This window comes from Oreochromis niloticus, linkage group LG11 (assembly GCF_001858045.2).
Source record: "Oreochromis niloticus isolate F11D_XX linkage group LG11, O_niloticus_UMD_NMBU, whole genome shotgun sequence".
NCBI classification, from domain to species: Eukaryota; Metazoa; Chordata; class Actinopteri; order Cichliformes; family Cichlidae; genus Oreochromis; species Oreochromis niloticus.
Window position 1 is genome coordinate 6,175,466 of NC_031976.2, and position 24,102 is coordinate 6,199,567.

General features: G+C 40.6%; 1 protein-coding gene across 6 annotated transcripts in view; it reads right to left on the reverse strand.

Annotated features, from left to right (window-relative positions):
- Positions 1–24,102, reverse strand: part of vps13b (vacuolar protein sorting 13 homolog B) — a 300,414-nt gene that overhangs the window by 203,203 nt on the left and 73,109 nt on the right. For all 6 annotated transcript variants that reach the window (XR_003222193.1, XM_005456766.4, XM_013275644.3 and 3 more), the window contains exons 18-19: positions 11,768–11,902; positions 10,764–10,943 (exon numbers count right to left, since the gene is read on the reverse strand). Coding sequence is in view for 5 of the 6 variants with exons in the window: in XM_005456766.4 (XP_005456823.1) it covers positions 10,764–10,943; positions 11,768–11,902 (315 nt within the window). In the remaining variant the exon portion in view is untranslated. The remainder of the gene's footprint in view (positions 1–10,763; positions 10,944–11,767; positions 11,903–24,102) is intronic.

Here is a 24,102-nt window from a genome sequence, read left to right on the forward strand (position 1 = left end):
TAAGTGAGATAGGAAATGAAATAGAAGAAACCTGCACAAAAATGAGAAAAGGCACAGATCAATCAGTGGCTGACCCTCCTGTCCCAGGTCAGAGGTAGACAGCATGGGTCAAGTTGATATAAACCATACTTTGTGCATGCTGCCTCTAGACATTGTAGCATAGTGTACTGTGAAACAGTTACGAGGCGTTTGCCCATCATTAAAGGGGCGTGTGCATTAAATCATGTTTTGCCAGCTAAAAAAACCAGACACTCTTCAAAAGAGCCACCTGAGAACATTTGAGAACTCTTTGGGAGTGCAGTGGTTTTTATTAGCTATTTATTATGACACTGTGGTTGCTATGACACAAAATATACACAAAAGAGATGTGCTGGACGTACAAGATTCTAACTTACTTCTGCTTAACTAGTGGACCCACAGCAAGCAAAATGTCCCTCCAAGTATTAGTTTCATATCAATATTGTGCTAGTTTGACACCCTTATAAATACTCACAGAGCTGCGGCATTAACTTCTCATGCAGCAAGAATAGCTGCTGCATTCCTGCAGCTAACAGGGAACTTAATAAACTAAACTATCCATTAATGTTAGGATGTGACTGGTGTAGTGTATATCCTGCCCTTTCTCCAGCTGGCTAAATAAATGTAATAGTGACAAGAAAAAAAAAGAAAAGAAAATCAGTGCACAGCAGGCTGCTCAGCATCTCTTAATGCTGCTGGCATTTTTTTCTTGTAAAAATGTGACACTTGCATTACAAAAAGGACTAAAAATGTACACCTGCCTCAGTTTAAAAAAAGCAAAGAACCTTTTGGCACAGATGCCCCATAAAAAAAAAGAAAAAAGAAACTCTGTTTTTGTTACTTACTGATGGCCTCTACACTAGTTCTGCTCAGTGTGGTGTATTAAAAATCACCACTAGTCTCTTGCAGGAAAAGCTATTGGCAAAGAAACACTGGTGACACACACACGCCCACAGACAGCTGGTCAGTGGAGGATCACTAGTACAAACACTAAAACATGCTCTTGTCATCTTTTATGCAGTTGAAAGGTGCAGAACATTACAGACTGCAGTTTTAAATCTTTAAATAATTTCAGCTGCCAATCATTCTGCTGTAGTGAGCTGGTCAAACCTGCATATACTTAGTCATCGCAGCATGACTGTTGGTTCTTTTATGGGAAATGACGCCAGTGATGTTCCTGTGTGGTCTGTGGGGGGACTTTGAAGACAAATGAGAGCTCTACATACAAAACAAGAAGAATTACAGAACTCTTAGGAGATAAATACGTGACGATACAATAAAGACTCTGAGAATCCATTTTTCAGTCTGTCTGTCACTGGAACAAATCACAATGGTTTTCAGTGACAGAAAGAAATATGCTTTGAACAACAGAAGACCAGGATATGTGGCAAACAAAACCTTGCAGAGTCCAATTTTCAACTTCCTTCTATTGCTCTCTAACAGATGATGCTGAAATGTGCTCTTTGCCAGAAGCATTTATGAACAAAAGCCAGCCTAAAAAACCCCTCAAAAATCCTTGTAATTGGTACTATTGTGAGCGTTCTGTTTGTGTGAATAAGTGTGTGTGTAAGCATAAGCCAGTTATATGGGAGAATTCAACATTAGTGAAGCTGGTGTGTGTCACATTCCATTCCTGACTGAGCCTCACTCAACCCACCCCCCTGGTCTGGTTCCTACCGACTGATTCTGTTAATTACTTTGCCTTTTTTATTCTGAGAGAGCTGTGAGAAATGCCTCTCACCACCACCGCTGTCCCACCCAGAACCCTACAACAACTATTAGCTTAATTACTTACATCTAACGTACTTCTCCAGTAATAATGTCCACATCAGCATCAAAGAGATTTCAAAGAACATCAGCTCCTACTCCTTCTTAACCCTATACGCCACTTTCCTTTCAACTCCTTTTTTATCATCACTGCTGCCTGATGTGAGAATGGACCTTCTGCACTAATTTTTAATTTCCCTCGTATTCTTTGGAAGAGCTGATACTGCTATGGTTCTGTGTGGTTAAGCTTTGCGAACTGGACGCACACAGATTCATTTGGGCAACAGCATAGCCTGGGAAAGTTTGTGCGAAGCACATAAAATAGGGGAGTGGAGGCGGAGGAGTGCCGTGTTGGGGGAATGAGAGAAGAGGTGAGGAGAGGGCTTGGTACGAGGGAGGAGACGCGCCGCGGCAGCTCAGCTGTGTAGAAGCTAATGGGCTCTCATCCCCTTCCCACGACCACCACGTGTTTTCTGATGGGCACTCAAGCGGCGAGACACATATTGGTTTGGCTACTGACACAGAACTCCAGCCAGCTCGTTTCAGTACTGCTCTGCTCTGCCTATTCAGCATCTGTCTGAACTCTGGTTAGCCTGTATATGACTTTAGGACTGGCAGAGTATGAATCAGTAACCAGCCTCTAATAATGTGAGGAGGTAGTGGTTGATCTCACTTGCTGGAACAGCAATAATGAGAGATGAAAGACAGAAGTATGGCTCACAGACAGACAGTGACACTGATAAACTGAGTGGCGTGATGAACAGGGAGCCACCGCAAAGTGATGTTTGTCTCTGTCAGCAAAGAGAAAGAAATTCTCCATTATGGGGCATCTGCTAAACTACAGCCTCTCACATCAGCACATGTGTATATTTTATCATGAAGCATCACAAGGTTTAATCTTTAACATAAATTAAAAGATCTCTTTGGTAGCTTTGGCAAGGATTATGCAACAAATTTTACGCACAGAAATGTATAAAGTAAACTGTAAATAACTTGAAAGTTGAGGAAACCCTCTTAGTACCAGTACGATTAAAGCTAACTAATCCAAATGTGCATAACTGAAGATAGTGTTCAGGCCCTCCATAGTCCGTCTGGACATTATCCCCTCTAATTTGTGAGAATAAAACTTCAAGCCCCTGATTAAGTGATCCAGGGTAGCCAATTGTTGTGATTGTGCTGTGTGATGTTTGATCTGACTGTGTGGAATGTGGCGACCTTTGATCCAGTGACAACATTCAATTAGATAAGGTTAAGTAAATTGACCTCCTCCATCCTAGCTACTCAATCCAGAGCTGGATAAAGTGTAAACAGCTTGTATTCAACACAATGAACCAGAGTTTACAGTGAGCGTGCCCTGTTAACGTGTTGTAGTGTTGTTCTGCCTTTATAAACAGCAAAACGAAACTCCTTCGCCTTTCCTGCAGTGATCACTGAAGAGTCTCTCCCTATCTGCCTCTAAGGAGCTTAACTTGGAATTACTTGTTGTAATAACTCAATAATAAGAAAGCGTGTGCGTGTGTGTGTGTCACTGACAGACCTTAAAAATAAATGTACCTTAGTGGTAAAATGAGTCAGGGAGCCCCGGGAATTACATTACACCCAGTAGCTGACAAGCTAAATCACCATGTTGCAGCTGTGGAGCAGAAAGCATCATCAGAAAACTGTGGGAAATTTAATTTCTTCATGTACTGACTTAGCTTAATAGAACATAAAGCTCAGCACTAAATGCTGCTAAAAGTAGGCATTCTCAAAATCTATGCAGTATCATTGGAATGCTTTCACGAGTGTACTGTTCATGTGCCTTACAGAGGAGATTTACTTGCCTTTTGCTTTTTTGCTATTTCAGTGTGGATGGCCAAAGTTTACCTAACAATCTGAATGAAAACATTCAGATTGTTTTCAGTAAAACGCTCACATCTGTATTGTGTAAAACCTTTAGACATTTAAGATTCAATGACTTCAAGGAGGATCCACATTTATTATGTAGCCCCAAACACACAGGTAGTCACAAGGAACCACACCAAACATAAAGTTGAGTTCAAACTAGTACAGAAACATTATTACACTTTAGACTTCTGCCTTGTGCCCATGTTATTTCCAAGTGCTATAGACTTTTCATCTGGAAGTGACATTCACACTAATGTGATACGAGATCCTTTCACAGCCATTACAAGCAGTCATTACGCCTTTCCAGAGATCACGCTAATGAGACTGATTAGGTAATATTGTCTCCGTTTTCACATGGTGAGAAAGGCTAATTGCTTCTCTCTTTCTCTTTGACTCTACCCTACCTAGACAACAACCTTCAGAGGTAAAATAGCAGTGACCCACGATGACCTCTTTTCACACTTAAAGACTAAATCTTGACTCACCTCTACACCAATATACTGTCTCATGTGGACGGCAAAATCCAAAGAAGCCTGTTGACCACGCTTATCCTCTAAGCTGCAATTAGTCCTAGATTTCTGCAGCTTCTACAGCTTACACCCCTTAAGTAGGCAGATAATAACTAACCATTATTATGACTGATTAATGTTATTTGTGTAACGGTAGCAGTGCTACATCTCATCTTCCCAAAATGTTATATTCCTGCTTTTATTCTATAATCTTTTATTTCAATTCTGTTACTTTACTATTATTATAACAAATGTTTCCTGAGTGTGTCATTTGCACTCATTTACTACATGGCGTAAACACAATCCTGTCTTCTGTTCATATTGAATCCTGAAGGGAAGATACAAAATACTCGCATGGGAGCTGTGATATCATTAGAGTGAAGACTAGCATCAGTAGCTTTAGTCTGAGTCACACTCCAACCCTACCCCATCTCTAGCCATAGCCTTCATCTCTTTGTGCCCAATCTGTATGCTCGTCCTTCTGCCTCACATTTCACCCAGGCTTTAAGAACTGTGAGACTGGCCTAAATAGCCCAACACTTCACAGATGAACAGCTCCAGTAATGGGCTGTGATTGACCTCGACAGCCATCTCTGAGAGGATTCTCTGGGGTCTAATCTCCAGATTACCTGCCTTGCTTCATACATACACAAAACATGATGAGAGTAGCTGCCTTGGTGATTAAACACACTATTGTGGAAGTCACTGGGTGCTTAAACAAACACTTGGGATAACTTGTTTTGGTCGAGTTTCATGGACTTGATTCCAAAATTGAATGGCAAGACTCATTTTAATTTGCATGAGGCAAAGCCTGATGAGTATTTACAAGTCCTGTTAAATTCTCATACTCCTCAGAAGTGTATGAATGCACACTCCCAGACATTATCTGAAGTAGCTACTTGTCTCTTCATTTATTCACAGTCACCTCTTGTGAAATTTTGATCAGGTCCCAACAGCTGAAGAGCTGGTCACTTCATTTATGACATTTGCTTAGTAAATTGCTTTCTGAGGTTTCTCCCAAGCATGTACAATAAATGTATTTTTAGTACCATTTTGTCTACTGTAGATCTATCAGCCAGAAAAAGTTCAGGCAGCAGCTTAAAGCCATCAAGTTTCTGCCTGAAACAAAGCCAGACTGTTGATTTAACACTCTATGGAGTGAGTGAACACATGCAAAGGAGGGGAAAAGAGCATGATAGATGGACATATGAAAGTACAGCAGGCCTTTGAAAGATTGTAATGGAGGAGGCTACCAAGGGAGATCCCACTTCAGTTCACACCCCATCTACAGTGTCAGTGCAACCCATTCAAAGGCTATCATTTCAGTAAAGAGGCAAACAGAGCACATGTAGCAGTTTCTCTGCATTTGCACGTGCATGCACTGACCAGTGAGTGTAATGGCATGCATGCATGTGTTTGAGTCCAACGGTCAGATCAAAGTCAGGTGGTGCTTCAGTGCCACCTGCTCTCATTAGTCTTTGGGTTTGCAGACTCAAAGTACTGTAGAACCCCACCTGTTTCTGACTGCTGTGGACAGGCCTCTCAGGACACTTACATAAACGGGCACAAATACACATCAACACTTTATATAGGGTTGCATGAAATGTCACTATAATGCATGCAACATATAGTTGCATGCATTATAGTTATATTCCTATAATAAATATATAATAAATATGTTTAGACTTAATTCAGAATAAACAGTCTGAAGCAGTTTCTTCCCTCCATTTGTCTAATTTTAAAGCAGTAATTAAGGAGAAAACAGCTTTAATAACTATTAGGGAACTAAGTGTGTTCAGTATTACAGCACTTTGGGAATTCGCACAGGATTAATTCCATGTAGCTTTCATAATTCCCTTCAATATGTTAAAATTGAGATTAAAGATCACTTTGTTCCTCTATTCTCCCTGCTCCCATGGTATGGTAAAGAGATCAAAACTGAAGGGCTTTATAGGGAACATCTTTAACATTTGCTCTGCTCTCAGTGTGCTTGATTAAATGTAACATTTTGAGATCCCAGAGTTCTGAGAAAAGCATAAATCATTGTCTTGCAGCTGCTGCCGTGCCTAGGGAAAACACATGCTATCCCTCACAGACTCACACTCTCCCTCTCTCTCCCTGTCTTTTCTACAATCATAAAACTCACTCGAGCCATTGGTCCCTCCCTCCTCTGGTGAAATCACAATGGTAAAGTGAGTGTGTGTTTCGGGTGGGGGACACCTGCAGGCTGCTGCTTGCCCCACAGTTCAGCATAAACCCCAGCTCCTCACACGCCCTACTCTTGCACACTAGCCCCATCCAAGGCCCCTTAGTCTTTCCCATCCATCAGTGATGACAGACCCAAGACTGAGCCAAAAGTGCATAGTCAGCCAGCCAGCCACTGTCCAGGGATCAAAATGATCAAACTGTCTCTTGAGTACCAGTGATAATTTACACTCAAAGTAGCACTAGAGGTCACTGTGAATGACATGGCCAAGGATTTCTGGTCCCAGTCACTAAAGGCACTGCTCTACTCTGATTAAATTCAAAAATAATTTATAGATCTAATACCAGAGGCATCCATTCCAGTGTGTGCTGGTGAATGATGACATGTCCCTGGCTCTCAACTAGGCCCATGTGGAAGAAAAACCTATGCCCTTCTGATCCTGTCCGCCAACCTGGATTGCTGTCTGCTGTGACTTAAAAGCAGCTACCTCACTTGCACCTCTTTGTCCTGCATACTTGCATGTTTCTATTGCTGATTTATTATGATAATTTATCTTTTATTTATTTCATTAAAAAGTGGCATTCATATTTTATTATTCATGTCTCATAATGCAAGTTTGGTTCTTTCAGAAGAAAAGAGCATGAAAAGGATATTGTGGCTATCTGGGTCGACTACTCAACTTGGAGAAATCCTGTGGGACCGTCATGTTGTAATCCAAAGGGTTAATGGCGAGAAATAAAATTACTCGACCCTTTTGGATCCATAAAAGAGGACACTTCAAAGCAGAGCTGCTTAGTTCTTCTGCGTAAAAACCCACGCCTTTAATTGTGCTTAATTTATTAGAATGTTCCAACCTCAGCTCTGTTAAATAAAAACACATTATTCCCGATCTGCAGGAGTTCTACAAGTGTACAGGGACTCCCTCCAACCGCCGACCATAGCCACCCAACCCACCCTCTTCATTTTCTAAGTAAATTGGAATTTTGTTTTAGTTCACTGGTAAACAATTAGACAGAAAACAGATGTCACTGGCCAGATTTAAAAGCTACTCATCTCCTTAGATTAACTTTGTATAAAAGAGTTATAAGGAGTGAGAGAAAGAATGAGACAATTAAACGTGTCAAAGCTTCCATTAAAATACTGGACTACAAATAATTCAAATAAAACAATATATCAAAATAACCAATTTATCTTTACTTTAACACTGAAAATGAACATTTCCCAACACTCCCCCTGGAGATATGAGCCTTTCCGAGCCTTGAGAAATTAGACAGTGCATGGCATTGAGGAAATGGCTTCTGGGATGAATTAAAGGATCTATAAGGAAAGTGCTGGTGATTTTCAGAGCCTGTCACAAGCTCTAAGAAATGAGACAATGCAGAGATCACTCATACATAAGGGGCAGAGGCAAAATACAGAAAAAACAAGACTTCTCTTGACTTATAATCAACTGCAGTCAATCAAATAAAGGTATATGTATGTATATATATTTAAACACTTCACTGACTACACACTGGTAGCTTAATGTCAATTACCCCCCCCAGTTATGCTTTGAGAACTGGGCAGACATCGCTCATAACTGCTGTGTTTTCCACTGCATCCTAGTGTCAGGAGTCAGCTTTTCTCCCTACCCCAGTCGTATACTCAGTGTATAATGATCACACTTTAGGAATTTGGTAAATGGACTCAGCAGAACCACATGGGAAGAATAAAGTGTGTTTGATGCCAAGACCAAGTGCTCCAACAACTGAGGAATGTCATGATCACAAAATGTTGAACCTCTGAGCTAGCCCTGTGGGAGCAAAGTGTCCAGCCTATTTAGAGCAGTGCCACACCACCTTTCATCTCTTGCTGAATGAGGCGTTGCATCCATCATTCTATTAACATTGCTCTAAAAGGCTCCCAGTCACCCTCTGGATGACAGCAGGGACATGGGACATGTGGGCTAACCAAAGGCTTTGATGTAAGCCTGACCACCATACAAAACACAGAGCTTTAAGTAGACACCCAAAAACCCTGTGTACACACACAAGTGTTATCCTCAGCAGCACGTTAGCAACAATACAGAGAACGAGAAAAACATTCCACGTGTGGTAAAGCTGTTACTCTACATTCACACGCTGCTGTCCCCCAGCTTTTACTACACATTTGATTATTAGATCAATTAGATGTCTAGGGCATTAATCATTTCAATATTCCAAAACCAAAAGTGATTTATCTGAGTCTGAAATGCACAAGGGACGAAATACAGCTCTATCTCTGGTAGTACTCTGCACCACACACACAATGCTTGTGATTCTCTTTATCAAAAGGGTGAAAGCTATTTGCAAATGTTGCACATATCACAGCTTATTTGTTACTTTTGTCCATCATTTAGACACATGTGAGTGACACATATTTATATAAGTAATATGACGGTAAACATGAACCAAGTCTGAATGGCAGCCAGTTAAGTGACTGATGAAGCCCACACTGTTAAATATCATATATCCGAATAGAGACAATAGAGACGTGCAGACAGTGAGGAAAAAGAGAGCAATCTGAACTCAAAAGACAGAGGAAAAAAGAAGAGAGGCAGTGATGAGAAGTAGCACAGACCTGCACTGCTCCACATCTGCTGGAGATATACTCAGTTCTTCTGGGAGTCAGCCCCCCCACCTCCTTTTACCTTCATCTCCTTTCGCTCTCCCACTCTCTTTGCTTCCTTTTGGTCTTCTGGTTTGTGTTCAGATCAGGTTTTAATATTCAAAAATATGTACTGTCTTTATGAGCCATGCTTTACTGAAATAATATGGTCTCTAAATCACAGTAATGGTTTGAGGCCGTGGACTAAACAGAGTTTACCAGAGCTCCTAAAAGTATCTATCTGCTATATGTCTGAGTGATCATGTATGTAAACGATGGAAGAACATCTCGTCGGAAACACTGATTTTAAAAATCAGCTTTTCTGTCGCTGTAACTTTCAGGAAATGTATTCAATGACTGTCCTCCCATTTATCAAACCATTAACTCTCTAAGAAATTTTTTCCCCCTGCCTTTGATTTGCAATTTACAGAAGTGAAATGACACTTAGTTCAATAGAAATGGGGCAGTAAATGATAGAGTGAAATTTAAAGAGCAATGCAGTGCCTGGTTAGGGATAACCTCTGAAATCTACTGTCTCTAAACAATACTTTTCTTCTTACTTCCCTGCAGCCTTAGCTACAACTGTATCTTCTTCTCACAGTTTAAACTACCTGAGGCCAGCTCTATACACACCTCAGAGCTGACATGTTTAAGGCCTGAGCCCTGATATGATTCAGGAGTTGGCAGTTTGCACAAATCAAGGCTACACAATGAATCTCTGTAGTTCGGTATTAAAAGTAATGTACAACTGTGACTCTGAAGACAACTCTGAAAACAAATACTGGAGCTGTATTGTTTTACATTGTCACCCCAGGCTTCTCCTGTATCTGATCTTGGGATCTGATCTTGGGAGAGGGTTGCAGGAAAACAGCCCAGAATGTACTTTAAGCCCCCTACTGTGGGCTTTTAGAAACTTGGGAGCGGCTTAAGGCCATGACGTAGTAGAAAATGTCCCATACTTCGAGAGGTATCAGTTTTTCTCGGGAAGAAAGTTTTTTTAAGTTGATGGTATGAAGAATATTAATAACACACTAATATCCATGGTCATATCTATTTCTAGAAGGTCATACAGAAAAATGAGGGCATCCTTGGCTACATGTACAGATGTGATTATTAATATCCAACTAAATCAAGCACTGTAGCACTTTAAATTTTGGAATTTGGTTTGCATTTTTAGCCCTTTGGAAAGGCTACTGAAAAATCCCACTCCCTCTCTCAAAAGGCACATGCATGCACCCACACACCCTCACAATGACACAGGAAACATAATCTGTGGTCTAGGGATGCAATCAAAACTGCAACCTGACATCAGAGCAGCCGTCAACAGCAATCCTCAAGTGGTTAGCTGTTGTTAGCCAGCTCAGCCCAGTGCTGACAGAGACTAACTGCTGTTTAGAGAAATCACGCTGCCTGAAAAGAGACGCAGGGCTGCCAACCCTGCCTCAAGGATAGCAGAGTGGGAAACACTTATCGGCTTTACTAAACAAATAACTGAAAGGGGGCACTACATGACATTATGAGAGGAAGGAAAATATGACAACCTAAACAAATGGAGACTCCTGAATTAGATCACCAATAGTGCAGATATAATCAGTGCCTGTAACAAACCCAAACACCAAAACCACAACCAGAAAATGAACTAAAACCTGATTTATGAATGAAGGGTGGGGCAGGGCGGAGAGGAGAGGAGACGAGAGAAGAGGAGAGAAGAGGAGAGGAGAGGGTAATCCATACATTTAAAAGACTTATACCTGAGTTCCTGCAATCATCTCCTTGCTGAGGGACCTGAATAGAAAATGCCAGCAGGTCAGGGGCCAGCAAAGATTCAGGCTTGCGAATCTCATTAAGCCAGCGGCTCATATGTAGTTCTTTAGTGTCAGATGGACCCTGAATCAGAGGAACCAGCTTCTCCTTCACTCCCTCTCCTGAACCTGAAAGACAAGAGTAATAGTTTGTAATATTTTACAAACTCTCCACTTCCCCAAATCAAGCTATAATAAGTCCCATAAAATGGAAAGCATTTCTGAAATAGGAATGACCAAAAGTACACATAAAATAAAACACCAAAAGCTTGTTGTGAATGTTTCATGTATTAAAAACAGCCCTTTATTTGAATTTCCTTGTGATTCACCTTGAAGTGACTGCAACAGCACTATTTGGTTGCTATACAGAAGGCAAAAGGCCTAATAACGAATTATGAATTATTATTATGACCAGTCCTATGCACCAATAAAGCCATGTTTTGTTAATTTTTCACTTTAGTTGAAGAGCTCATAGTCCAAAAGAAAAACTGAATGAGCCAGACTTTGCCCTCCATCGTCATTTTCATTTTTCACTCCTTATGTGCACATATTTTTCTGACTCTACAATAAATGTTCATTTTAAAATAAGGGCATTAACTGCACATGGTTTGCTTGTATTTCTATATTGACAGCTGCAATAGATCTGCTAATCTGACCCACATCATGTGCAGCTTGACCTCGTGAACTCTATGCTATGACACTAGCTCCAATAACATCCTTGCCATCAAAGACATGGCCACAGCCCAATGACAGCGCCCCAGGAGAAAACAGCAACTGAATCACATAGCTGGAAAGAAATCAACATAAAGACTGAGCAGGAAAACGAGAGGGAGCAAGACAGAGTGGAGTGTGTAAAAGCATAAGTTAAAGAAAGTAAAAGAAGAGTCTAGTCTGTCTCACTCTTTCCCTCCTACACAGGCAGTAAAGTTTTAACAGGGCACAGCTGCACACACCTGGGGTCCTGGCGCACACTTTTACAGCTCCCACGGTTCCTGAGGCACATTTCACCGTCGCACGGCTGCAGAACTTCAGCTCCAGGTTTTGGACCGAGCCTTCGAGAGTCGGTGACGGGCCTGGATATTTCACACCTAATAAAAAAAGTGAAAAAAAGTGAAAATGAACTGCAGTCCGGCAGGTTTAAGGACCGCTTCTGTGACTTAGTTAAACACCTGATTGGCCTTTAATTGTTCTTGACCAGCCAGGTGCTCTTAAACACAGATATCAAGAAAAGGTGTCCTCTGTTTTCAACGGTATAACTGATAGCGCATCTCTTTGACACATAATCTGAATTAAAATACATTTGCATATTAAGGTCAGCTATAAACCTCCTGTTAGAAAAAAAACAACGACAAACAACACTGGGCATTTTTTCTAAAATACATCATGCACCTTCTTAGTTTTAAAGTTTACGCCAGTCCATAGTTAGAGTTATTATTTTCTTTAATGTTATATCTTCTTGTGAGTACAAACGGACAGGGTCTGAAAATTTACAGAGGTTATCTTTGTTTATTATTTGAATTTCTCCTTTCCTGTGAAAACGTTTAGATCATTTTGGATACAAGACAGTCTGACATCACACCCATACTGTTATGCCTAAAAATCATGATAAAAAGAGATCTAATTAACTTGTCATGAGTAATAGTTTATTTCCAAAACAATATCCCATATAGTCACGCTTGTATTCAGCTTAGTGTCAAGTACAGCTCACTTCACACCAGCATTACATCACAGGAGCCTCAAGTGTTCCTCACTCTATGATTACTTCTCTTAATGGCAGCCTAGTGTGGAAGAACCTCCTGTCTTCCATCTTTCCAAAATGAAACTGTTTGCAATGCGGCTAGGAATTACATATTCTCTATTATGATATGTCAGTGTTATTTCTATGGTGAGAGGCTATTTCAAACACATAACAGGAGAAGCAGGGAGACATAGCTGGATGACTAAAAGATACTGTGGAGTTAAGGAAGTTATGTGCCAAACCGCCTGTTGAGAGAGGAGAGGAGGATCCATTCATCACATGCTACATTCTTCCAGTAAGCTGGAACTGTCCAAGGGAATCACATTTAATTCTTGCATCACCTGTTCCAATAAGGCTTTCCTTCTCAAATAATCCTCTCATACAGTGATTGTGCTTTATTTCCTACAAGTGTCCACAGCACTTTTTCAGTCGAGTTTACAACTTTCTGGGGCTTTTTCTGTCATGTGTTGGCCAAGGGATGGTAAAATCACTGAGCAAACAGCAAAAAAAAAAGGTTCAACATCAACATAAATAAACTCAAGTTTAGCATGTGAAACACTTTCTACTGCAAATCTCTCACACACATGTACATACAAGCGTTTTGTTCTATGCAAAAGCACTTTTAACTTAAATGATCACTCACGGCAATGGATGCTTGAAGGGCAACTCGAGGTTCGGTAACTTGCCCATACTGAACCATCCAGTATGCAAGTAAGTATGCAAACTTATGTCTAGATTTGGACACCTACTCAGCCCAGGATGAAAACAACCTTTTGATAAGTGTAGGACAAGCTCTAATTCCTGAGCCACCCCCTACTAGTTTTATCCTCTCAAACTCTTTTGTATACACACAGATATTATATAACAAATTTCCTTCTTACACAGGTGACTAAAAAATCTAAACACTGTATAACCAGTGGTAAATTGGGTGGGCTGTTTTACACCAACATAGCACACAGTATTTTTCTTTGCTGCGTAAAGCCCGATCAACTAAAAATTCAAATGTAGTTTTACCGTAAATCAGCAGTGTGAAGTAGGGCATGTTTGAGTAGTCACACACATAGCACACTTAACCGGGGGAATTATTGAAAATTGCTAAAAATCTCTAACCACTGACTTCCCTCCTCTCTCTCTCAGACAAATTGCCCATCAACCTCTTCACCTGCTGTCTGAGAGGCCCTCTGTGAGACCAGATGGAAGATGGTTATGTTAATAACCCTCCTCCTGTCTCTCTGTCTCCCACTTAATATATCTGCAGGTCAAACAGAGCAGTGCTGTGCAACCACTCTGTGCATTTAGCTGCCTTATTCTGTTTAGGCTGAGGCTGTAATACTGGCAACCAGTAATGAATATCTTTGTCTTGGAACCACTTTCTATTTACACTGCAGTACAGTTTGACAAATATATAGATATCAATCTTTTAAGTAAATGGTAATGCCCAATGTAAACCTTGTAAAATAAAACAACACCACTCTCAAAATCTTCAGCATGCTCTATTGCAAACTAATGGCATCCAAATGATGAGGGTGATTTTGCTCTTTAAAAGTTTCTTTCCCACTTCTAATTTTAACCTAAGAATCAGCAGAGCTGCAGAGTTGGCACCTTAATTATCAACCAAACACTAATCAGTGAGTCTGTACTCCACGCAACCAAGGGGGTGTCCCAAGTACACAATTTCAGTAATTTTAAACCAGGGAAGCAACTTTGGTCTTCAAAGAATGTATGTGAAAATTCCCATACATTTATGTTCATACGGATACATGTGTATATACATGAAACACTGATTTCAAGATTAGTTCATGTGGCCAAGGACCAGAGGGAACGACTAAAAATGATATATGTACTACATAAAGTTAGGTTTACTTCTCCCACTAGAAACAATATAGCTATATGTATTTGCCATAAAAGCATTGCCCAAGACATTTGGCTATATCATTTAGTGTATCTGAGTGAACCTAAAAACACATGACCCATCTACCCTGAAAGAGTAGCCTATTCATGGAGAATGAATAACCAGACTCAGTGACCATTTGGCCTTTTTCAACACAGCACTAAAAGAAAAATGACATCAACAATGATGAGTTGCCTCGACTGTTCCCCAGAGCCTGGACAAGACGAAGATGTTAAAAGTGCAAGCCAATCTGTAACATGACAGGGGCCTTTTCTTCAACTCTGTGTTCTCTTTGATAAATGGCACTAGAGGTATCACTATAACATATCCCCCTTGCCCACATAGATGTCCTAAGGGCACTGTGCACCTGCTGGATTGGTGGTTGTTGCATGGGGGAGCTCCAAGCAATGTTTTGTCCAGCTGTTAGGACTATAAAATGTGGGGTACACAGGAAGAGTAAAAACACAAGGGTAGGTAGTTTGTTGGCTTAAACAGCAGTATCCTGTGTGATTCATGTGTGTATGTTGGGGTAGAGTGTGTATAGAGTGTGTCAGTGTGACTGACTGAGTGAGTGAATGTGTGTGGTACTGTTACTCGTCAAGCAAAGGCAGGTGCAAGAAGTACATAAACACACAGCTAGGGGCCAGAGAGTATGGCACTCCATCAAACACTAAGGGCGCAACCGTGGGCAGCTGGATTTGCCATAGAAAACACCAATGAGAAAGTGCGGAGAAGATGAAGGGAAGGGGGACTAAAAGTCAATAAAGAGGGGTAGAAAGGGCTGATGCAAAAAAGCAGAATGCACACACTAACACATGCACCGTATGGGAAGTGGAGGGTACTTTCTTTCCTTTCTGCATACCTCAATAGTTGCCGTGTCCATGGTTCAGTATATATATGCAGCACATCTGCAGGCTTGAAAGCCATGCTTTACACATTCCAACATGTCCTGCTCTCACAGCTTTGGGGAAGGCTATGGGAAAGTTGTCTGCCTATAATGGTGGACCAGGCAATATTCTACCTCAAGATGCGAACCATTTCTTTTAGTCTGTATTCACAAAACCCAGAAATAGTTTTACTTTCATTTATGATGCTGTATAAAAAATGTTTAGTTTTTCTATTCTTTAAATACTACATCATATAAAAAGTCTGAAAAAAGACAGACAAAAAGAGATAATGATACAACATACAGTATAAACCAAGCTATAAGACTTGTGCTAGAACAACTATTAAAAGCTGTGTTTTGAGTACCCTCCCTCTTTGCAGCTACATACTCCATGCATTAATGACCAGCTTTATATGTGATGGAAACAAGTTTAAAAAAGGATGTAAATTATCTCAAAACCATAACGGGCAGGTGAAAAGGGAAAGACAGACAAAGAAGGGAAAAGAACCTAAAGTATTAAAACCTCCAAGGTTGGCAATGAGCCCACAGCAGCTAGGGGGCTGACAGAAAAAGAGGTAGACATAGACAAGTTGGGTAGCCTGAAAGCAGCCAGCTGAGCCATTAAGTGCTGATGCAGAAACAATAACTGTCTCTCCTAAGTCAGGAGGGGCTGAAGTAGAAGCAGTAAGTAGGAGCAGGTCTGCTGGCATCTTGCCCAGAACTGACACACAGCAAAAATGCAGACACATGCTGAGAGAGTGGGACAGGAAAACAGACAAGGTGAACCAGTAGTGGTTTGTTATGCAGTTAAAGCTAAAAAGAGAGCAGCTTCGTTACTCAAACAAAGGTCTGCATTAGAGAAAGAAAAAATCGAATTACTACGCTAACAAGAACTGATTTTTATGATAGTAAAAATGACATTGAGGTACTTTTGGGGGATGCATTAAAAGTTCATTATGGTTCCATCCGAGGATCTTTCATATGAAATTGCGTTGATATGACACGTGTTGTGATTTAACACTATATAAATAAAAATAAACTGAGCTGAGCTAAATTATAATTGATATTTGAAGGGATCGCAGTTAGAAAAAAATCAGATATCACAACTACTATTTAGCACAGGTTAAAGCTGTAAGAATATCTGCACACAGGAAGAATATGCATGTTTGATTTCAAACAGATGTAAACAACAACAACAGCTGTTTGTAGATAGATGAAGGAGCTGGGCAGTTTATATAACCAGTAATTGCTGCCAGAGTTTGGGTTGTTTTTTTGAGGGGGGCTTTGCATATTAGGAACAATTGTTTTTTTGGGTTTTTTTTAAGTTGGGTGGTGAGACAGAAAACAGAAAAGCAAGCAAGCAAGTGTCTGTAAACAAAAATAATGGGTTTCTTTACACACATGACAAAATCCCAGTCAAGCTGCTCCTACCTCACTGAATGAAGGTTACAGCGGTAGCGGTGTGTGCAAGCGGTACTCGCTCCCTATAACCGTCATGGTATAAAGACAATGATGGGGTATAAGTGCCGGTGGTAGCAGAAGCTGGGGGTCTAATTTTCTTGATTTCCATCCCCTCCAGGTGCTGCTGGCTTTTCTGTCGGCACACTGAAGCAGTGACACATGTTCTCCACACATTCAAACTGTGGTTCTCTCTGCCACTGAATTACCACAATTAAGGAGTCTTCATGCGGAAGCAATTTGGCCAATACTAATGTGCCTAGGCAGTGAGGTTTGGAAGACAGTGGTTGGATAGGGTTGGGGTGGTGGGGGTGGTGGGAGGAAGGGGATGAAGAGCAACACTGAATGGAGAGTTATAAAAGAAGTAAGATGAGGGAAAGAGAGAGAGTGTGAGAGAAAGGGGGCGACAGATGTGCTAAATGTGATAGACAAACATGTGCCGTGACATAGATGATTCCCCCATTGCCACTTGTAAGGAAATGATTAGTCGGTGGTAAGATAGGTCATTAAAACACAGTTCTGGATGAGAAGGTCTGCCTCTCAATCTCCCATATCCCCAGCCTAATGCTGCTCTGACAAATTTGGTTAGCATAAGAAACAGGGGCATTCTAGCTTTGAAGCAGATGCCAGGATGGAATACCAGTGTGGTTTCACCATGAGAGATGCTCGAAACTACAGACCACAGCTAATGACGCTAAACCAGTCCCCTCTATTGCTGAAATCCAACTCTGGATTACTATCCGTTCTCTCTCGCGCTCTCTAGATCTCTGCATCTCTATAACTTATTCTTGTCCTCTTTCACAAGCTTTCTTCTCACTCCACTTGCCTTATGAGGGGAGAATTAAAGAGAAAACGAGCAGAGCATTCTTGTTTATCAATAATCCAATGAGATCAATATTTATGTCTGAGCTTTGCAGAGGCTGACTGTGTCTGTGTGTGGTGGTAGCCAAGACGTGACTGGGGTTTTGGTGCTGCTGAGACACTTCAATGGGAGTTACAGTGGAAATTTATGGCTCTGTGACGTGGAGCTATGTGCTCAGTCGGCACTAGTCACTACCCTCAGATGGGGCGGTTGGCTCACAGCAGGGAGCCAGCTCTGCAGACACTACCAGATGACATAAATACAAACAGATTTATTTGAGGCTGTCATTGATTGGTAACATTCAGAGAGTCTGCTGCGAGAGCTTTAAAGTCTATTAGCCTTTTAGTGTTTTTCATTTAAAGTCTCAGGGATGTTCTTCCCTTTGGTGTGTGCTTGTATTGAGTTTTTATTAAGAATTACCTATCTCTGTTATCAAAACATTATGCTGTAATATGTGTAATGTCACTCTTTTGATTTTTATTCTTCATCAAAGGCTCTAATAGCTTTAATGTTTACAATCAGTACAATATCCATAAATGCAGAACCTTTATTATATACACACAACACAACAGTCTTTAAATAATCTATACTTTCAAAAAACTGTTCACACTTTGGGATCTGTTTATTACATCATCTGTGGGTGACATACTTTAGAGGCTAAAAGGGGACAAGTCTATGGGGGATTTTCATATCATATTTCAGTTTAACACTTCAGGGAGAGATGAGCTCATGATTCCACCTCTAATGGGCAAAAGCTTAAATCTGTAGAAAATTTTCTTATCCCATGTCTGGCATGCTTAGCAGTAATCAGGCTTCTAAAAAGTACAGTAGTTCTTTAAATTAAGCACTAATTAAAGTACTATAGTGCGTGTTAATGCTCAGTTGGATTTAGTGTTCAACTAAATGACACCATCAAACATTCATATCAGAGAAGGAAGAAATAAGTCAAAACTCAGAATTCCAGATTCTGCACTGGGATCGTCCATGTTCCTCAACATGCCTGGAATCACATCTCATTTCCCATGATAGAAAAAGTGAGCTACAATTCAAACAAACAAGGGGAAGAAACTACTTGGCGGAATTTCAGCTAACTTTTGTGGACGGTATGAGGAAAAGAGGCATGATAAATGGACAACCATGGTGAGAAAAGACAAGCATGATGTCCCCCTATGAATGCTTAAGCTCACCAAACCAACTTTGATGTGGAAATGCGTATACGTATAGATATTTTGCATCTGTGCATACATGTGCAAAGCAGTTTAGTGAAAGTTACGCTTGATATGTTATTGCAACCAGACCTCAGGCACTTCCTGTCCCTCTCATCCCATTAAACGTATAAATTTTCATGTAATCCAATGTTTAATTGTGGGACAACACAGCAAACTTCTGCTTTGCATCGACTCCGCTGGCCTCTCTGATTAGCTCAGGACTAAAGCGAACAACAGAGAAAGAGCAGAATTCTTCATGAAGACACAAGAAAAGCAGGGAAGTCTGGACTGACTTAAAACATCATCACAATCTGCCAGGAGTGGAGCGAGCCCGTCTGTAGCTCATTGAAGTTTTCATTGACAAGAACCGTCTCAAGTTCCAGCCAAGATTTATTTATCAATTCTCTGATGCTGACACGACGTGTTTTTTATGTCAGAAATAAGGTTGAAAAACGGATGAAAAAAGCCTTCTTTCTTTCTTTTCCTCCTGCTTTCTTCCTGCCCTGATGTCAATCCGTGAAGAAGACAAGTAGACAGGCAGAAATTTCTCTCAAACCAATAAGTTACCTCTTCAAAGAAATATGGATACTTGAGTGAGAGGCCAGGCCACGCTGAAACAGACATCTCAGGGTTTTCATTAAGCTTCTCAACCCTTTACTGACATTTGTGACAACCGCAGACCATAAAAAAGGCTGTTGTCCTTCCTTTCTTCACAGGAGAACAATCAAAAAGAACTATCAAAACAATCTCCATGAGCTAAGTGTATGGGCTCATTAGATGACGGGGCAAAGCTGCATGTTCCTCTGACTTGTCTTGATTAATAGATGAGAAACATTAAGGTTGTGAGTAATAAGCCTGTGTCAGCCAAAATCTACACAGGAAAACAATGAAAAACTGAGAGAGTGCAACCTCCTGTGTTCAGTCTTATAGCCAGAAGCATGCTACCAACAGCTGCATTATTAGTGGCGCACAAGAGAAAAAAAACAGAGGAAGGAGGAGGTAGCAAAGACAGATGGGCAAATTCTGGGACCAGAAAACATAAAATCTAAAACATACGAGGCATCAGATTACACAGGTGACAGGACGATGTGAAAAATTTCCCCCCCTCTGATAACAATGAGCTATTACCGATATTTATTGTGCCACAGCATCACAGGCAGTTAGATCACAGGGATATAAACTGCTGGCCATGACAGGAGCAGCCTTTTTCATGCAGTGCAAAAATGCATAAAACTATTGTTGACGTGGTCTCAAAGATCATATTTGTTTCCAAGCAACGGGAGATATCAGTGTGAAGAAAAGCATAAATACGTCTCCCCCAATGTGACCCTGAATAGACTTGGGAGGTTTGTTTTTCCCCAATCGTTTCTCCATCTTTGTCCTGACTCCCCTCTCTCCCCCCGAACCCTTCTCCTCACCCCACCATGGTAAGTGTAGGGAGAACTAAAAACAAAGGACTTGTTTTAATAATGATACGGTTAAATGAGTGAGAGCATACGTCTCTTACTAACATTATCAACATGCCTGTAGTTGCTATGCAGTGAGAACATAGTCTTGATTATTTGCCTTAAATGGGATCATATGTTCAGAAGTTATATATATATGATCCATTTAAGATGGAGGTAGGAATACATTGTGCATTTGCAAATATGCACGCTTCTCTGCCTGTGTGCCTAACCTGACACGCAATTAGGTGCCAGACCTGGGATTAATAAAGCAAGCCAATGACCAGTTGTATTTCTGGGCACAGTTGGCCCCACACTCTCACCCTCTTTATTTCATTCTGTCACTTTTCCCTTCAACCTTTATGTTCCTTTTTCTTTCATTTTTCATCTTGCTCATTATATCATTCACTCTCTCTTCCTCTGTTCTTTTCCCCTCATGTCTGTCACGCTAAAGCTATGTCACAGCTCGTATATCACCCAGCAATCATCTAAAGCATGACTGGTGACCACCACCAACCAACTTTTACCAGACCTCCCTCTTCTTGTCGTAGTCCAGACCACCACAGAGCTCCAAGGCCGGAAAACCAGCTGTGGTAGCTACATTAAAGTTCAATCCATCACTGGTGGAAATGCCAATTTTATGCTAATTTAAATAGCTTTGATCTTTTATCTTTCAAATATAGCCTTGTAGAGTAAAATAAGGAAGTGAGAACCAAAGTTACAGTCAAGGGCAAAAGTCTGGACAGTAGAAAGTTTATACTGCTCACCTGTAACTCAAATAACATAGGTTAAAAAATTACTTTTGAGCTTTTTAAACACCGCTCATGTTTAAAAGAGGTGCAGGCAAAAAAGAAAAAAACATCCACTGTATAAAATTTGTTATTTAAATGAGCTGCTCTAAGGGTGTGCACTTGCAGTATATGGAATTGTTGCTCTGTCACAGATGTGACGAAGACAGAAATACTTAACTACACACACAGACTTGAATGAAACCAGGAAAGGGCACAAGGCTTATTCATAATTATCATCTTTTTCCTAATCAGGGTTTGTACCAGTGCTGAGTGTAAACTGGTTATTCATTCAGACTGCTTTCAATAATATATCCTTGAGATGTCAGTAGAAATACATGTGAGAGCCTAATGTGGTCAGCAATTAGCAATGACAAAAAGAATCTGGGTGGATTAAACTTTTCCAATACCAAAATCAGACACATAAACACAATACTTACGCGCGGCGTATTTTACACTCACACAGAACTGCAAAGAGTTGAGTAAGATGTGGGAGGTCACTGTGGTCAGTGTGTTGCCGAATCTGAGGTTAGTAGTGGGTAAAAGTATTGGTAGACAGGAATTACTGGCTACTACTATTACTACTGCTGCTACTACAAACCACAATAACATGCATGATGTATATAGACATTAGAACATGCATATAACATAGAACTGGGAATTCTGACAATTACAAAAAAAAAGAGGAGAATACAAAAGAGGAGCAAGTGACAAATGCAAAAAGAATTGGGAATAAAATAAAAGTTGTCAACAGAGAAGATTTAAAAGTATAAGAAAAATACATAAATAAATTGAGATGAAGGTTAAAAGGGAAAAATACTAGGTTCTAAACCAAAATATAAGTTACGAATGAGGAGTGAAGTAAAGTAGAGCCAAACCAACACAGCTGATGCTAACGTTCTGAGCACAGAGGCACATAGTGTAAGCGTGCATGCACTGATGCAAGCACATATGGGCACACACCTGTCCATTTTCAGCTAGAGACACCAATAATGACATACTGTTTGCTGCATGGCTCACCAATAAAATACAATACTAGTGTGGGCTTCACTGGAATGCAAAGGAGAATGTTGGAGTAATGTCCAAGCTCACTGGAAATCAACACTGTCCCACAGACAGCTGTGTGATAAACCATGCAGACATGCAATCGAGTGACAAGGAAAATATAATTTTACGGTTTGTTTTCTGATTTTACTCATATCTGGTCTTGTGAAACACAGATTACACTGCATGTGCTGTGCGCTGTGTTATTCCTGTAGTTGCCACTGAGCACCACAGTAACTCAAAGTATTACAAGTCCTAGCGGCTGTGTTCCAGTCAGCTGCAATGAATTTTAGTCTCTGAATGTTGCTCTTAATATTTTTGAATATTTTACAGTCTGTCAGTGCCTTGAGATTAAAACTGAAGCTGTTGAATTTGCCCGTGAAATGCTGAAATGTGGAATTTCTTTTGGTCATCAAATTAATTCTCATACCTAAACGTTTCCCTCCCGCGAAGGACACTGACCATCTGTGTTATCAGCTAGACTTCAATATGAAACACCTTCCCCTATTGAAAAACTTTGCAACATCAAAAGGAGAGAAGGGAGGACAAATTCCTAAAAGAATGAAAAAGCATATGTTCAAAGTGAACAGCTTTTGTTTGCCGTCTTCAGTATTTAGCTTCAGCGTTTGTGTATCAGTTGTATGCTGGCAATACCTTGATGACTGCTACAGCAGTTGGGGACACAAGAACAATCTCATGGTTTAAACCCAAATCTTGTGTTGCATCAAAACTGCCACCTTTACCACAAATATCTGCAGCCAGTGAGCCAGTAAGTCACACTTACAGAAAAACAGCGGCTGGTGTCGCCGTGGCAAACTTCATTTTCTTACCAACCGCACAGCACACATCTCCCTTAAGGTATGAGTGTTCCCGAAATTGCAAAAGCAGATACAGTACTAGACATTTTTGGTTATATCATAGGAATTATTGCTGAGTATTTTCCCTACATATACTTACCCAGCACACCACCTATTCTCCTCAAGTCTCATGCCTTTTAAGCTCAAACTTTCTTTTCTTCTAAGCCCCCACTGCTCCTTTTCTAGCCTGCCAGCACATGGACCAGATGTGCAAATGTTTCTCCATGTCGCTATTCAAGCCCCGTTCCAAGCGAAAGGCAAAATGAGGGGAGAGGAATATTTGACTTCACTCCACGGGAGACCAGCTTCATAAATTTTGGCGGCTACACAACGGTGAAAAAGGTAGCTTGGCTGGCTTGACTGGGGGAGAATGTTGACGGCATACCAAACAACATGATCCTAATGAGTTGGAAAATCCCAGGCCCTCCAGAGGACTGTCCAGATGCTACCGTCATGAGAAACGCTACTGTTTTATTGAATTCAGACTCCCCTACCTTTCTTTAACAAGGGACAAAATTTATTATTTGACCATTAAGACACCCTAGGTGACATGAAGCATTTCAGAGTTAATTTGGTCTCAGCTGCAGGTCCAGCAGCCCACATTGGGCACCAATAAGACAAGTTGATCTTCTCGTGTGAACTCGTGCATACTTGGAGAACTTCAGTTCTGGATGCGTGCATGCCAATTTGCCCAGAGTTCAATGCTATCGAGTTGGCTTGTTTTCCCATCAGTGACAGTCTGACAAATGTGCTGTGCCCTCAGAAATAACTGGAAAAGTTTTCATAAGAAAGTCAAATCACTTTTAATATTAGCCAGTTCAATATATCTTTCCTGACAATTTACTGGTACAAATAAACAAAGGACGATAAATGAAGTTTGCGAGGATAAACGAGAGTTATCCTCACAAAATGTACAATAAATCAAGAACAACAATGAATGCCTTAACATCTAATACTCTGGTCTAAAAGAGACCAGATGAGTATGTTTGTTCTTTGTTCCATCACTACTGAGCCATTAAAAGGATATAATAAATCAAGTGACTTAGCTGCCATTGCAGAAATATTGCTACCTTACAGTAACAACGGCATTATTATAACAACTAAAAAACAT